Genomic DNA, 16,392 nt, shown 5'->3' with positions numbered 1-16,392 from the left:
ATCCTTGAAAAATGTAAATGGTCAAAATTAAATCAAGAATTTTAGAAGAAGTTGGAAATCTGTATAAAGCAATAACAGTTAAAAAAAAAAAAAAAAAAGGAAATAAAGCCACAAACAAAAAAAGAAAAGAAATGATAGTCAAGGCTCTGGGGTCACATAGATTTACTGATGAGTTTTTGAGTTTATTCAGCTCAAACAATAAAATCAATCCCATGCATACATGTACACACACACACACACACACACACACACAGGATGGGGAATCCATTATATTATCAGATGTTTGCTTAACTCTGATGGGAAAATCTGATGACTATAGTGAAAAGAAGCATAGTTCAAAGCAGTACATTCAACTCTTAAAAACTTCCTTTTATATCTTTTTCAGAAAACTAAAATGTAGAACAGCTACAAATGGAGTGCAAATCTGAGAACTTAGAAATCACCTAGACATCTTGATAAAGTGCAGATTCTGGTTTGTTCAGTGCAGGAGAGGCTGGTGATAAATACATAACCCCCGGGTCATACTGATGCTGCTGGTGTGCAGACCACACTCTGACTGGCAGGGATCTAGAGGATCCCACCTTCTCCTCTCTCCTCCAGGGATCTAGAGGATCCCACCTTCTCCTCTCTCCTCCAGGGATCTAGAGGATCCCACCTTCTCCTCTCTCCTCCAGGGATCTAGAGGATCCCACCTTCTCCTCTCTCCTCCAGGGATCTCGAGGATCCCACCTTCTCCTCTCTCCTCCAGGGATCTCGAGGATCCCACCTTCTCCTCTCTCCTCCAGGCTCCAGTAGTCCAATCCCTTCTCCCCATCCTTGGTCTCAGTTCATGACCTTCCTACGTCAGGGGGAAAATCCGCGCCATCAGTAGAGAGACTCCTCAAGCTCTGCCTTCCAGGCTACCCACTTACCAGCCTTCAAGCCCACAGCACCCACCGTCCCCTCTCATGACCTCAGACCACCCATGCTCCCAGGACTGAAAACACACCAGAATGGACTTCTATATCACCCCCGCGATTCTCCCTCTCTTTCTGTGGTTATCCATATGCATGCTGAACTAGAGCCCTCCATTCAGAAGTGGGCTATGACTCTCCCTAGCAAAACCCTGCACCCCGCTAAAAGGGAAAACAAATCTCTTCCTATGCCCACCTTCTCTTTCAGGAACTGCCCCCAAAGCTCCCTCCTTGACATTAAGGCACCTCGCGAAAAAATGATTTATTTTGTCACCTTCCGATTAATTCTCTTTTCCCTGTTTCTCTTAAACCAGGATTGCTTCACACCTCTCCAGCGACACTGGAGTTTCTGAGGTCACCAGTGACCTCCGTGCTGCTGTAGGCAATGCCAAACTCAGTCCTCCGTGGAATGGACCCACCAGCATCATTTGATACAAGCATCACTTTCCCTACCTTGGAAAGCTTTCCTCAAGTGCATATCTTGGCCACTTGCTCTCTGCTCTTTTCCTCCCTCCCTCACTGGGTGTTTCTCCCCAGGCTTCTTCGTCTCTTTTCCTTACCTTCACAACCTTGAAACGTTGCGGTGGTCCAGTCTTAGTCTATGAATATTTATTCTTTCCTATCTACATGTACTCCCTCCGGGATCTCAGCTAGCCTGATGGCTTGAAACCTTACCTGTCTGCCAATAATACTTCTATCTTCAGGTTGTTTCTCTCCCCTGAATGCTAGATTCATGCATTCAACTCTCTATTAGTAGTTTCACATGGATGCCTAATACTCATCTCCATCTTTTTTTCCAGCTTTATCGAGACATAATTGCCGTATAACATACTGTAAGTTTAAGCTGTACAGGCTGATGATTGGATACACATACATATAGCGAAATGATGACCACAGTAGGGTTAGTTAATACCTCCATCACCTCACATAATTACCATTCCCTTTTTATGGTGAGAACATTTAAGATGTGCCCTCTTCACAGCTTCCAAGTACATAATACAGAATTGGTAACGACGGTCACCATACTGTACGTTAGACCTCAGAACTTCTACTCATCTTTGTAACTAGGACGTTTGTACCCTTTGACCGTCATGTCTCCATTTCTCCAATGCCCCAAAGCCCTAGCAACCACCATTCTATTCTCTGTTTCTGTGAGTTCTGCCTTTTAAGATTCCACATAACAGCATTTCTTTCTCTGTCTGACTTCCTTCACGTAGCAGAATGCCCTCAAGTTTCATCCATGTTGTCACAAATGGCTTATTCAGCCATGAGGAAGAAGAAACTACTCATCCTAATCTCAACATGTCAAAAGCTAATGTCGGGACTTCCCTGGTGGCACAGTGGTTAAGAATCCGCCTGCCAATGCAGGGGACACGGGTTCGAGCCCTGGTCCGGGAAGATCCCACATGCCGCGGAGCAACTAAGCCCGTGCGCCACAACTACTGAGCCTGCGCTCTAGAGCCTGCGCGCCATGGCTGCTGAAGCCCACGTGCCACAACTACTGAAGCCCACGTGCCTAGAGCCTGTGCTCCGCAACAAGAGAAGCCACCGCGATGAGAAGCCCACGCACCTCAACGAAGAGTAGCCCCACTCGCCACAACTAGAGAAAAGCCCGTACGCAGCAGTGAAGACCCAACGCAGCCAAAAATAAATAAGTTAATTAATTTTAAAAAAAAGCTAATGTCCTCATCACTTCACCCACGCCATAATCCCGCCCCCCCCCACCAACACACACATACACGGAAAAAGGAAAAAGAAAAGGTCTTTGCTTCCCTTGCACTCTTCTCCACCTTTGTTTCTGTCAACTCTGCTCAGACCAAGACTCAGGAACTATCTGTGAGCTCTTTCTTTTCTTCATAGCCACCCATGCATTGCTTTCTGAAGCCCTATAGCATCCATCTTCCAAGGACACAAAGCATCTGCTTCCTTCCCCACCCTCTCTAGAGCATCACCATTGCCCTCCTGGGGGACAGCAGTCACAGGCTAATTGGATTCCTCCTTCCAAACCTTCCCCCCTACAGATGACCACCAACACAGCAGGCAGAGACCCACAGAACAGATGATGCCAGCCTCTGGCCCAAACTTCCCGTGGTTCACCATGTTCCTGCCAGTAAACGTCAGTGTCCTTACAAAGTGCTGCAAGGCCCTATGTGACCCCCTTCCGTGACTTCTCGCCACTCTTCTCCTCTTGCTCATTCCACCCATGGCAAGGGGCCACATAAGCCCTGAGCTGACCCTTGGACACTCCAGTCACCCTTCCAAGGCATGGACGATGCCTGCTTCTCAGAATGCTCTTCCCCAGAAAGCCACACGGCTGCTTCTTCACCGCCTTCTAGGTTGTCTGAAATGTGACCTTCTCCATGGTCCAGTACCATAGGCAGTGACACTTTCCACCAAGTATTTCTCAGTATTTTGAATTTACAGTAAGAAAACTGAAAGTGGTGTTAGCAGTATCAAGTACATCTTTTCTTAATGGAGACACATTTTGTTAGATATTAAGACAAAATGTGTTGCAGTAGTGCTTCTCAAACTTAAATGTGCATATGAAACACATGGGGATCTTGTTAAGCTGGAAATTCAGATTCAGCAGCTCTGGAGAGAGGACCGAGGATCTGCCTTTCTAACAGGCTCCCAGGGGATATCCAGAACACAACTGGGCTACGATTTGAGCCGAGGGTCCTGAGAGGGTTTTTTTTTTAACCTTTAGAAATGTGAAGACAAACTGAAATGTGAAAAGAAAAAAAAAGAAATTATTTTGTTTTTAATTTATCACTATCAACCTGTTGGTATATTTGAGTTTTCTTCATCTATAGAGCCTGCGTTTCTCTTCACTACATTAATTCATTTTAAAAAATTAATGAGCACATACTATGCAACACACAATCAGTGTATTGGGTGCTGAGTACGTAAAAATAACTGGAGGCTCAGCCCCCCTGGTCAGTGCATTTGCAATGATGTGCATGAAAGACAGGATGGGCAGGGGGAGAACAATTCAGTTTCCATTGCTAAGATGGGACAAGCACAGAACTCCACGTAAACATGCACAGTTTTATCACCACTCAACATGCCCTTCCACACATTAAAAAACCAGACAAGTTTAACAGCAGCTCACAATCAACTCAAAGAACTTTGCACATAATTTCCCTGTAACATTCAGAAACGATTTCTGTAACTGATATTCCATCTGTATAATGCATAATTATACGGCGAGGACAGAGAAAGTGTAAAACACCAATGATATCTCAAGAAAAGTATTTCAGGAAGTTCAGGCTGAGTGAACACGTACATCTTGTGGTATTTTGTTTGATTTCCATTACAGAAACAATTTTATTCTGTGGATAGACACAATTACCTCAAGTATGAAAACCATCTCATTAAAATGGCATCATATTTTAGCATAAAATGGCATGTTTTGAGAATTGATAAAGGAGCTAATTCATTTCTGTCTTTGTAAAAACAGTCTCTGAACAATGGTTTGTGTCACTGTGGAGTTTTTTTTGTTTTTTAATGTTTTGTTTCCGGACACTGCAGACAGTAGTGCCCGGGCAGATATTACATGTACAAGAAGAATCACGACCCCTCTCTCCTTACACCTTATATGGAGGCTGGGCGTTTGTCCACTAACCTCCTTGCCATATATTCACTCACTCTTTATTCATTGACTGCACTTCTGTTAAGAGTCTGGTACTGTGCTGCGCTGACCTTGGGAACAGAAAGATGATGTAGGCTCCTTCTCTACCTTTGAGGTTCTCAGTTCAGAAAGGAAAACATGCAAATGGTTAAGTATTACTTCCTCAGGGGAAGGGAGAGAGAATGGAATTACATAGTATTGTGGGCAGAGAAGGCAGGAAGGGATTGACTGGTCTTGAAGGGTTAAAAACTTACCAAATGCATTGTAAATTTTTCATTCTCTTGGGGTGAGTCAAGGAGCTTAATGAAGGTGCACGGTGTGACAAAGCTTGGGGACAGTTTCAACACGGCCAAGGTGGAGACAAGGGAGAGGATGGAACAAAGGTAATCTGAAAAAAGAGTGAGGCCAATAGAAATAAAAACAAAAATAAACAAATGGGACCTAATCAAACTTACAAGGTTTTGCACAGCAAAGAAAACCATAAAACAAACAAACAAACAAACAAAAAACCCAAAAAGACAACCTACGGAATGGGAGAAAATATTTGCAAATGATGCGACCAAGAAGAGCTTAATCTCCAAAATATACAAACAGCACATGCAACTCAACAAAAAAAAACCCGAACAACCCAATCAAAAAACGTGCAGAAGACCTTAATAGACATTTCTCCAAAGAAGACATATAGATGGTCAACAGGCACATGAAAAGATGCTCCATGTTGCTAATTATTAGAGAAATGCAAATCAAAACTACAATGAGGTATCACCTCACACCAGTCACAATGGCCATCATCAAAAAGCCCTACAAATAACCAATGCTGGAGAGGGTGTGGAGAAAAGGGAACCCTCCTACACTGTTGGTGGGAATGTAAATTGGTGCAGCCACTATGGTACATATATACGATGGAACATTACTCAACCATAAAAAAGAATGAAATAATGCCATCTGCAGCAACATGGACCTAGAGATGATCATACTAAGTGAAGTAAGTCAGAAAGAGAAAGACAAATATCATATGATATCACTTATATGTGGAATCTAAAATATGACACAAATGACCTTATCTACAAAACAGAAACAGACTCACAGACATAGAGAATAGACTTGTAGTTGCCAAGGGGGAGGAGGGGAGGGGAGGGGAGGGATGGAGTGGGAGTTTGGGGTTGGTAGATGCAGACTATTACAGTTAGAATGGATAAACAACAAGGTCCTACTGTAGAGCACAGGGAACTGTATCCAATCTCCTGGGATAAACCATAATGGGAAAGAATTTTTTAAAAAAGAATGTCTCTGTGTATAACTGAGTCACTTTGCTGTACAGCAGAGACTGGCACAGCATTGTAAATCAACTCTACTTCAATTAAAAAAAAAAAAGCGAGGCCAGATTTTGACAGACTTTGTTCCCCAGTAGAGAACTTTAGAACAAGGGGACACAGCTTTGCTGAATGGCACCAAAATTTAGAAGGGACGAAATTTTAAAAGGTTATGCAAATTAAACTGTTTCATTTACATAGGACAATGCATGTACTCCTTTGGCAGTACGGAAAAAAAAGCTGAGATTGGTTCGTACTTCACAGAAAGAGTTAGTAAGATAAAAACACCATTACATGATGCCCCAAAGTGATTATACCCTCCTGTGAGTCATTTCATAAATTGAGGATGGTTTGGGTGCTTGTGGTAGAAAAGCCAGTCAGGAGTTGGAAATTGAGGGTGTTTCTGGAAAGTGGGAATGTCTCAATCTTTTTATTTTATAAAAATGTTTAGTGTAAACGTGTACTACATTTATGCATATATTTAATGAAACTGTCCTGCTTTCACTATGATGAAAACGATTCTGTTTTAAAGTCCACCATGAGAAAACAAAAGCTGTCAGGTGACATTTTAGTGTGTCACTGTCCAGATGCACTGGCTAGCTCAGAACGACCAAATAGCCTAAGTTTTAACAAGACGAATACACGAAAAACAAACAAAAAGAGATAAAAACGGAACTCAGAGGAAAGGGAAATTTACTCTTAAAGAAACCTATCTCTACTATTTCTTCTTTTATCTTCTAAAGTTGGATGCTTTGTTCTTTAATGTTGAGTCTTTCTTCTTTAAAAAAAAATATGACAGAGATAAGTGAACATTATGGTACGAAATATTAAAATGACATATTTGTGTTTATGGACAAAGGTGAGGAATATCTACTAAAATAAAATCAGCATGAAGATAAGATGCACTGGATTATCAAATGAGATTCACTCTGAAATCTTACCTAGTATCAAGCTTCACTAATAATGCCACACGGGCAAAGCAGGTTTCGGATCATTAACACTTGTAGAATCCCTTTTTGTTTCATTTGACACTCTCTGATCCAGGTTTAACATACAAGGTCTCTAAGCGAGGCTTGTGAAATTGTGGAAGCATATCCTCTATACAGAAGGGAGCCACTACTTTCATGAACCACCTCTTTTATACTCAGATATTTCCATCACTTATGTAACATCATCTGGGGGGCCAAGTCCCTAAACTCATAAACAATACCAGGTAGACCAGTTACATTCTGCTAAAAGTGGAAGGATATAGACTCTACCATAAGGAACTACCGTTTCAGTGTTTGCCAAGAGGTCTGACATTGACAAGCTCACAGGGAGTACTGCCCTGGTCACCTTTCATTCTTTTCCTCAGTGTCCCCAGTAAAAAAAGACAACGGATTCCCAGACTGCCGCTAACCCTTTCTTTTCCATGTGTGTTAAGATTATGGCATTTTTTTCCTGCACTATTTAAATTTTATTTTTTTTAAAATTTGCAAACATTAAAAAATACAGAATGAGGGACTTCGCTGGTGGTCCAGTGGTGAAGACTCCATGCTCCCAATGCAGGGGGCCTGGGTTTGATCCCTGGTCAGGGAACTGGATCCCGCGAGCCACAACTAAAGATCCTGCGTGCCGCAACTAAGACCCGGCACAGCCAAATAAATAAATAAATAAATAAATAAATAAATATTTTTTTAAAAAATACAGAATGAGCCAAGATATGTGTTCAGATAACTTTAGGAAGTTGAATGAGCTAATATGCGTATTTTAAGACAAGAGAAGAAAGCAATAGTAGAAGTTTCCTGTGGACTTCTTAGTAGGGAATGGGCACTTGTCTAATACAAAAAGTGGCAGGTAGTTCTGTACATATCCTATTTGTTCATCTCTACTGCCGGAAGGTCTAGAAATGTCTATATGGCCTTCAAATTTCTTCATGTAAGCATTGGTGATGAAATAATTTCTGATTCTGGGTAAGGCTTTTCACTTTAATAGTTGTTGCAATTTCTTTTCAGTTGTTACTTAGAGAATTTATTCGCCAAACAGTCCACACATGTTTCAGGTTATTATTCCTACAGAGCGTTCTTGTTTGGCTACACCAGAAGAAACCCACTACAACAGTTTCGTGCATTGGGAAATAGTATTCTCAGAAACGGTTCCTCTTCCTGCAATCAAACTGGATATGGGGCCAATGAATCACCAGACTTCTGACCTAGGAAAAGTTGTATAAATCAATGGTACTCTGTAAATAATATATGAGACTGGATACTCAGTAAGTTTTACATTGAGGTCTGGGAGGAGGGGGCCCTGGGTCAGGCAGAGTAGAGATTAATGAGGTTGTTTATATTTCCTGCTCTGTGGGTAAATAACTCAATATTTGCCAAGGAAGTCACTGATGGAAACAGTAGACCTTGCATTTACGTGTTAGGTATTTTGAGACCATAGTCAATAGAAATTAATTAAGTGCTACAATATCTATGATTAAATATGTCTTTAGGGAAAACGAGAAAAGTCACTAAAAAGGAAATGGAAGAAAAAGGAAGCAAATTCTAAGCAGCAGTAGCATACATAATGATGAGCTAAGTTGTAAATAGTAGCTGAAACAACAATACACTAAGCTGTACACACAGCTCATTCAAGGCATGTCAAGAACAGCCCTGTGTTCCATATATTTTTCACATTCTTGTGTCATTCAATCAGTATTTGTTGGGGCGTGTTCCCATAAGGAACGATACTCAAGTCCTCAAGTAGGAGAGTGAGTTTGTCAAAGGAAGGCCCAAGGCTGGTGGGACAGAGGTCTTAGAAAGGGAAGGGGGCAGTTAACCAGAGAGAGTGGTGGAGGAGTGGGGGAAGGATGGTAGTGTGGTGAAGCCAGTCCTGTCTGGGATGCCAAGAGCATGGGAGAAACAGACATATTTTTAAAAAGCTATTGCAGGATTGTGTGACGAATATCTGAATCTAAGTCCATGTGCATTCACCCAGAGGCCCCAAAGTCAATTACAGGTACAAGCCAAGTTTTCTGAAGAGCATCACATCTGTGATGAAGCAGGAATTTGAAAAGGACTAGATGAAGTGCATCACAGAAAAATAAAAGAGGTTCCATCTTGGGGAAGCTGATGTTGAATTAAGACTTGAAATAGGAGTTGGCATGAGACATGTAAAGATGCAGAGAGAATAGGGAGGAGTGAGTGAAGATGGGACAAAAGATGTCCAGACAGAGGGAAGAACATGCTCAAAGGTCTCGCCCTGTAGGGTAAAGACTGGCTTTAACTGAATACGACCTTAGGTTCTCCATGAACTACACCCTGCTGGGCCGTCAGCATCATCGAGCATAATCTCTCATCACCCACCCACCTGCGCCGTCTAAGCTTCAGCCATACCGCCCTTCCTCACTCTACTCTAGATCCAAGAGTAGGAACTTAGCAGCTGCTTGGTTATGGGCCACGAGGGAGGGGATTCAGTGGAATCCCCACATGGCCCTGGAAGGCTGTCAATCGCTACAGCTATTTTGAAGGGCAATTTGCCTTCCACTCTGCTAAGTGCTTTACAGATATTTTTTGAAGTCTTATTGTCTCTGTCCCACAGAGGATGGAATGGTAGCCTAGAGAGGTAAAGGGATGGACTTAAAGCCCCATGCCGGAGCTTGCTCCTGAACCCACATCCGCCTGGCTCCAAGCTCGTCTTCTTACCATTGCAGCTCCCTCCCACCAAAGCCGAGATACAAACATGAGTCACACAGTGTTAGGGTGCTTGAGTTTTGCTTATATAAAAATGGGACTTTCTTATAATGCAAGAACTAGGCACCAGAATGCACATCTATTTTAGAAATAGCTATTGTATACCAAAATTATATAAAATATCATTGTTGGTATTCCTCTAAGAAATGACAACGTTGTGGGGAAATGAATATTGCCATGGCATTCTGATTCCTTCATAATAATGCTTTGTGTTATTAAAATGTGTTCTGTAGACTGAATGTTTGTGTCCCCATCCCCTGCCAGCTCCAGATGTTGACATCCTAACCCGCCATGTGTTGGGATTAGGAGGTGGGAGCTTTGGGAGGTGATGAGATCATGAGGGTGGAGCCCTCAAGAATGGGATCAGTGCCCTTAAAAAAGAGACCCCAGAGAGAAGACACAGTGAGTGAGAAGATTATGAACTGGGAAGCGGGTTCTCACCAGACACTGGATCTGCTGACACTGTAATCTTGGACCTCCAGGCTTCCAGACATCTGAGAAATAAATGTCTGTTGCTTATAAGCCACCCAGGCAAATGGTATTCTTTCGTAACAGCCCAAATGAACTAAGACAAGGGGTTTGGGTTTTTCATGGATTAGGATACAAACCACCTGTGAAGAAGTTTAGACCAACACTGGGCTTATGTTCCAAATGGATTTAGTTTCTATCCACTTCTAAATCCACAATGGAAAAGAAAGGCACAAATTCCAGACAATGAAGCTAAACTGGTTAGTTACCCCAATATTAAGCCTGTGAAAAATGTATTTTTACTTTTGTAAGACTTGTTTCTTAATCTTTATAAATTAATGTACCCCAATTTAAAGATGCACAAGAAACAGTACAAACAAAAGAGGAAACTGATAAAAAAAAAAGGCAGTTGGAAAACACAGGAAGAGAATTAATTTAGCTAAAAGTGGGCTGTTGATGTAGTTAGAATCTGGTTAAACAGCGAAAGTGAAATGTCAAACTAAAAATAATTAGCAAACCTACACATTAACTGAGACAGTGAGTTAACCACACAACACATTGCATACAACTCAGATTAAGTATGCTGTGCTGGTAGGCTGGGAAGAAGTACCAAAATATAACATAGTAATAAATTTATAATACTAGCTCCAAATCATAGAAGGTTACCTCTAAGGATTTTAATTTTGGAGGAAAAGTGAAGGAGAAAGGCACATTATTAGATTCAATGATTATTTCATACCACAATCTTTGAAATTCTGTCTCAAACACAGGATATTACTATTCAAAATTGTTTTCAAAATATTCATTTCTCTTACTGAGTAAATGTATTTGTCTACTTTAAGAAATTGGAAAATTATTTATTTACCTAGGGAGTCAAATGAAGGCAATATTGGATTCACATACAATAAAAACACAATAAAACAATTACAGAATATCATCTTCATGTTTAGTTATCTTTAAACCTTCCAGATGGTGCAATCACTATGAGTGCTGCAGTAATATCATAACTGCACGTGATAAAAATAGAAATGCACATGAACTATCATCCTAACATTCTAACCTTCTGGTAAATCTACCTTAAAGATGTTCACCTTCAGCCTAATGATGTATTTATGTGGGTTTGAAATTCCTATGAGCATTAATGGAAGCTTTGATCATTTAATGAATCCAAGAACAGGATGTTAGGATGAGCTATTCGATGATATATTTAATTTATTCCTAAAATATATAATAATACTTACTGTGTCTATTCTGACTGGAGTAATTGGTTGCAATTAAAATAATGAGATATTCTAAATGATTCATGCAATACAAATGCAGAGTGATATGTAATTTGTAATTTCTTTATCATTTTTATGCTGATACATTTCCTCTTAATTCTAATAAGCTTTTGAGCTAATAGGAATATATTTTGTCATATGGATTATATTCTGGAGGACTTATTTCTCAACATTGCTAATGTGAAAACCATTTGACTGAACCTAAAATATAATGTAAACATGTAATTGGGAAAATAAACTTTGGAAAACTGTTGGGAACTATGTACAACTGAACACATGCTTGTTCTGTGACCCAGCATTCCCACTCCTGGGTAAATATGCAATGCGTTTTTATGTGAGTTCACCAAAAGACACATGCAGAAATGCTTAGAGGGCCATTCTGTAGTATTTTTAAGCTACAGACTTTTGAGAATAAAGTTAAGGCCTTGGTTGGGCACTTCATTGCCTAATTATTACTTGTGATTTAAAACAAGTTAGTTCAAACTACTAGGTAGAAAAAAAAATACAAGGATGTAGTGTACAACACAGGGAATGTAAACAATATTTTATAATAACTTTAAATGGCGTATAATCTATAAAAATACTGAATCACTATACATCTGAAACTTATATAACATTGTAAATCAACTATGCTCCAATAAAAAAGTTAGTTCATATCCTTGATAATATGACACTTAATACTAGCCAGATAATATTTATTGAATTCTGTGTATACAAATAAATGTATTGATTGCCAATGTGAATACTGCTCTAATTAACTGCTGTGTATGAACTCCTTTAATCCTGAGAGCAGCTTTATGAAATATCATTGTGCCTTTTTTAAAGACCAAGAAAATGAGGTGTAAAAAGATCCTTTGTTCAACGTCAAATAAATAGAAAGTGGTAAGTGCTATGAAGAAAATAAATCAGGAAAACGTTCTGGAGACTGACTGGTAGATTTCCTTCATATTGTACGGTTAGGGCTGGCTTTTTTAGAGTGTATATATAAACTGAAACCTGAAAGTTAAGGACTCAGGTACGTGGACACACTGGGGAAGATGATTCCAGGCAGAAGGAGCCCTCAGGGACGGGGTGCATAGGCAGGAACTAGCATAGCATGTTTGAGGAACCTGTAGAGCTGAAACCTCGTGCTGGAGGGATGACCTTGAAGAGGTGAGGAAAAGCAGGTCATGGAAGGCCTTTTATGCTAGTCTAGGAGTTTCACTTCCATCAAAGTGTGATTGAAGTCCTGCAGGGTTTGGAGCAAGAGTGATAATTTATCACGCAAACTGTGGAATTTTTGGCAAACTGATACTGGATTGTCTAAGAGTGGTGACTGGGAGACCCCTAGGAAGATCTGGTAACAACAAAGATGAAATGATGGCAGCCTGGAGAAAGCTGTCACTAGTAGAAATGAAGAAAACTGGACAGATCTGGAACACAATTTAAAAGTAGTGTTGACAAGGCTTATTAATGGAGTCTATGAATGGATGTGGGAAGAGAGAAAGGAAGGAATCACATGTGTGAATCCGGGTTCCCATGCTGGTGACTGACATGGAGATACTGGCGAAAAGAGAGTTGGAGTATTTGTGGGTTATGGAAGCAGTAGCTTTATTTTGGATGCGTTCCTGTTGAGTTGCCCTGTAGGCGTCCAAGGGTAGAGATCAATTAGGTAGTTGGATTCAGGATTTTAGGGACGAGGTCAGAGGGAAGAATTTGGGAGTCATCATGATGTAAATGCTATGTAACATTGCCTCTGGAGACAGCACCGCCAGAGGGAAAATGGGGGCCAAAGCTGGAGCCCTGGGAAAGTCCACCGTGAGAACTCAGAGGAAGAGGAGGTGGCAAAGAACCTGAGAACAATTGTGTACGTGTGTGCTACCACCAGAGATGAGAAAATGTGTTTACAACAGAAATGGTTTGATGAAAAAGAAGAAAACTGAAGAATAACAGCTAAAGAATTTAAAACGCTTTAAAAAATTCTCCAGATTTAACTTAACAGCAGTCAAAATTATAACATTAAAATATATACACATCTCTATTTTGCATACCTGTTTATGCGTATGTGTATGTGTGTGTGTCAAAGAAAGGAACCTCCGCTATTTGAAAAACTTCTGAAAAATATCTTTTTCACGTAGCATGAGGAGTTTAATTTTCCTGATAGTTGGTCCAAAGAGGGATCTAAGTTCTGAAATATGTGTCTCTATTTTCTTGAGCTGACAGAAAGAAGTCAAGGGCAAGGTCTTTCTTCCAATGTCACTACCATCATCTCTACACCTTCCAAGTTCATCTTTTGTCGCTTCAAATCCAGAGTGCCTACCTGACAAATGATGGTACACTATTACCTGATCCCTGCCATGTCGTTAATTTAGGTTTCCCAGGTGACCATCTCAAATGAATGCCAGATGGCAACTCAGCCTGACATCAGACGTCACAGAGAGGCCGAAACGACACCTGCCTGGCGATTATGCATCTGCTGAAGTTTAGTCAAGATCATCTAGGGCTTCCCTGGTGGCGCAGTGGTTGAGAATCTGCCTGCCAATGCAGGTGACACGGGTTCGAGCCCTGGTCTGGGAAGATCCCACATGCCGCGGAGCAACTGGGCCCGTGAGCCACAACTACTGAGCCTGAGCGTCTGGAGCTTGTGCTCCACAACAAGAGAGGCCGCGATAGTGAGAGGCCCGCACACCGCGATGAAGAGTGGCCCCCGCTTGCCACAACTAGAGAAAACCCTCGCACAGAAACGAAGACCCAACACAGCCAAAAATAAATAAATAAATAAGCTTTCATTAAAAAAAAAAAAAAAAGATCATCTAAGTTCCCTCCTAAAACAACACCTCGGAATAAGAAAACTGTACAGATTAGCACTAGTTGTGTAAGAGCAGAGTTCTTTGGGTGCGCATTCAAGCCACAGATTTAACGACTGGTATTTTCCTGATGCATGTCCAAAGCACACGTCGCTATTCTCCCTGATGAGCAGGGCAAGGGGCACTTCTGGGGGAGACAGAGCAGGACACCAAGTCAACTGTGTGCAGGATAGTTAGGTTTATAGCAGTGTTCACTGGCTCTGACTCTACCACATGTCCTGTCTACACTGACGGCGGCTGCTATCATTCCAGGGCTAAGTTCTGTCGTGGCCTTTCTGTGCCTCCCGGCTCAATAACGGGAGCTTGCTGGGAAGACAGGGGCCATGCTGGGCCCTGGGACGTGTTAAAAGGAAGCCTTAGTCCCTAATCTTGACTCTTAGATGAGCATGCAGTGTCCTGCCCTCCATTACTGAGAGCAAGGGCAGAATCTCACGTCTGATCCCCAGTGTCACGTCAGTCAGAAAACACTGACTCTCCCATACTTGGGGCAGTACTTCTTTTTCCTCAGCAGGTTTTGATTCCTATGTCATGCTTTTCAGAAACTTTTCAGTTTCGGCATTGTCATACATGGTTGATTTTACAAAATCACAAGTCAGATCATATTTAACTGTATTTTAGAAATCCTGAAAGGCAAAGAAGAAAGTAAAAGTAACCTATGATGTCTTTACCAGAGATACTTATTAATATCTCTCAAGATTCTGAATGTTTTTCCTTCCCTCCTCCTGCCCATCTTCCTCCCTCTTCCATCTCTCTCTGTTTCTGTCTCTGTCAGATGTGAATGGGGATGTACATGAGGGAGTGTATACAGGGGTCTCAAAGACATAGGTCTTCTAGATATATACATACATATCTTCCAAAATTTAATTAATTCTATAGAGATAGCATTATAGCCTGTATTTTTCGATTAATATTCTATTTTTGAACCTTTACCCATGAACTTAAATGCACTGAAAACATGATTCTTACCAGCTGCATAATATCCATTTTATGCAGGTACCATGGGTACTTGGACCCTTTGCTTTTCATTTTCCGACATATAACAACCCGGTGTTGAAGATCCTTCTATGGGGTGACTTTGACACTGTCTGCTCTTTAGCCAGAGTCCCAGACGTCTGGATGTAGAAGAAGTTCTTGGCTTTATGACATGGAAGAGGATATCCAGAAGGCCACAATATATTAATAGTATCATTGCCATCACGGCCAAGATTAAATAATGAGTATGACTGATTGGTGCCCAAATGAGGTAGACTAGGTTGCTCAAGTCCAAATACGTGTCATCAACACATATGCATGATCATTTATAAAGCAGTATTCACTCTGAGAAAAAAAAACCTTTAAGAATTCTCATCACCTCAACCCAGTATAGATGGTGTCAATCAGGACCAGACTTGTCTATGATTAAGAGGAAGATTTGGTGCATGGGAAAATGGCAAGGCTTGTTTAGAAGTCGGGGGCAACTGACGAGGGCTTAATTTCCAACAACAAAAAACAAACAACCCAATAGAAAAATGGGCAGAAGACCTAAATAGACATTTCTCCAAAGAAGACATACAGATGGACAGTAGGCACATGAAAAGATGCTCAACATTCCTAATTATTAGAGAAATGCAAATCAAAACTACAATGAGGTACCACCTCACACCGGTCAGAACAGGCATCATCAAAAAGTCTGCAAATAATAAATGCTGGAGAGGGTGTGGAGAAAGGGGAACCCTCCTACACTGTTGGTGGGAATGTAAATTGGTGCAAACACTATGGAAAACTGTATGGAAGTTCCTCAACAAACTAAAAATAGAACTACCATATGATCCCGCATTCCCACTCCTGGGCATATATCCAGACAGAACTATTAATTCAAAAAGATACATGTACCCCTATGTTCACAGCACTATAGACAATAGCCAAGACAAGGAAACAACCTAAACGTCCATCGACAGATGAATGGATAAAGAAGATGTGGTACATATATACAATGGAATACTACTGAGCCACAAAAAAAGAATGAAATAATGCCATTTGCAGCAACATGGATAGACCTAGAGATGCCCATACTAAAGGAGGTAAGTCAGACAAAGAAAGACAAACACCATATGATATCACTTATATGTGGAATCTAAAAAATGACACAAAAGGAACTTATCCACAAAACAGAAATAGACTCACAAACATAGAGAACAGACTTGTG

The 16,392-nt window shown here is 41.0% G+C and overlaps 2 protein-coding genes across 5 annotated transcripts in view; one reads left to right on the top strand and one right to left on the bottom strand.

Moving 5' to 3' along the window:
• PNPLA4 (patatin like phospholipase domain containing 4) overlaps nt 1–2,597 on the top strand; it is a 78,945-nt gene extending 76,348 nt beyond the window's left edge. The window contains exon 5 of one of the 2 annotated variants that reach the window (XM_059909907.1): nt 2,171–2,597. In XM_059909907.1, the coding sequence (XP_059765890.1) occupies nt 2,171–2,224 (54 nt within the window). In that variant the 3' untranslated portion in view covers nt 2,225–2,597. The other variant, XM_059909906.1, reaches the window with a different exon arrangement.
• STS (steroid sulfatase) overlaps nt 1–16,392 on the bottom strand; it is a 639,557-nt gene that overhangs the window by 9,919 nt on the left and 613,246 nt on the right. The window contains exon 15 of one of the 3 annotated variants that reach the window (XR_009500088.1): nt 4,875–4,972. The exons of the other annotated variants lie outside the window; for them this stretch is intronic. The gene's annotated coding sequence lies outside the window, so the exon portion shown is untranslated. Of the gene's footprint in view, nt 1–4,874; nt 4,973–16,392 lie in introns of those variants that run through there. 3 annotated transcript variants of the gene reach the window in all.

The sequence above is a fragment of the Balaenoptera ricei genome, chromosome X (genome assembly GCF_028023285.1).
Source record: "Balaenoptera ricei isolate mBalRic1 chromosome X, mBalRic1.hap2, whole genome shotgun sequence".
Taxonomy (NCBI): domain Eukaryota; kingdom Metazoa; phylum Chordata; class Mammalia; order Artiodactyla; family Balaenopteridae; genus Balaenoptera; species Balaenoptera ricei.
This window is presented reverse-complemented; position numbering and strand designations above follow the sequence as displayed.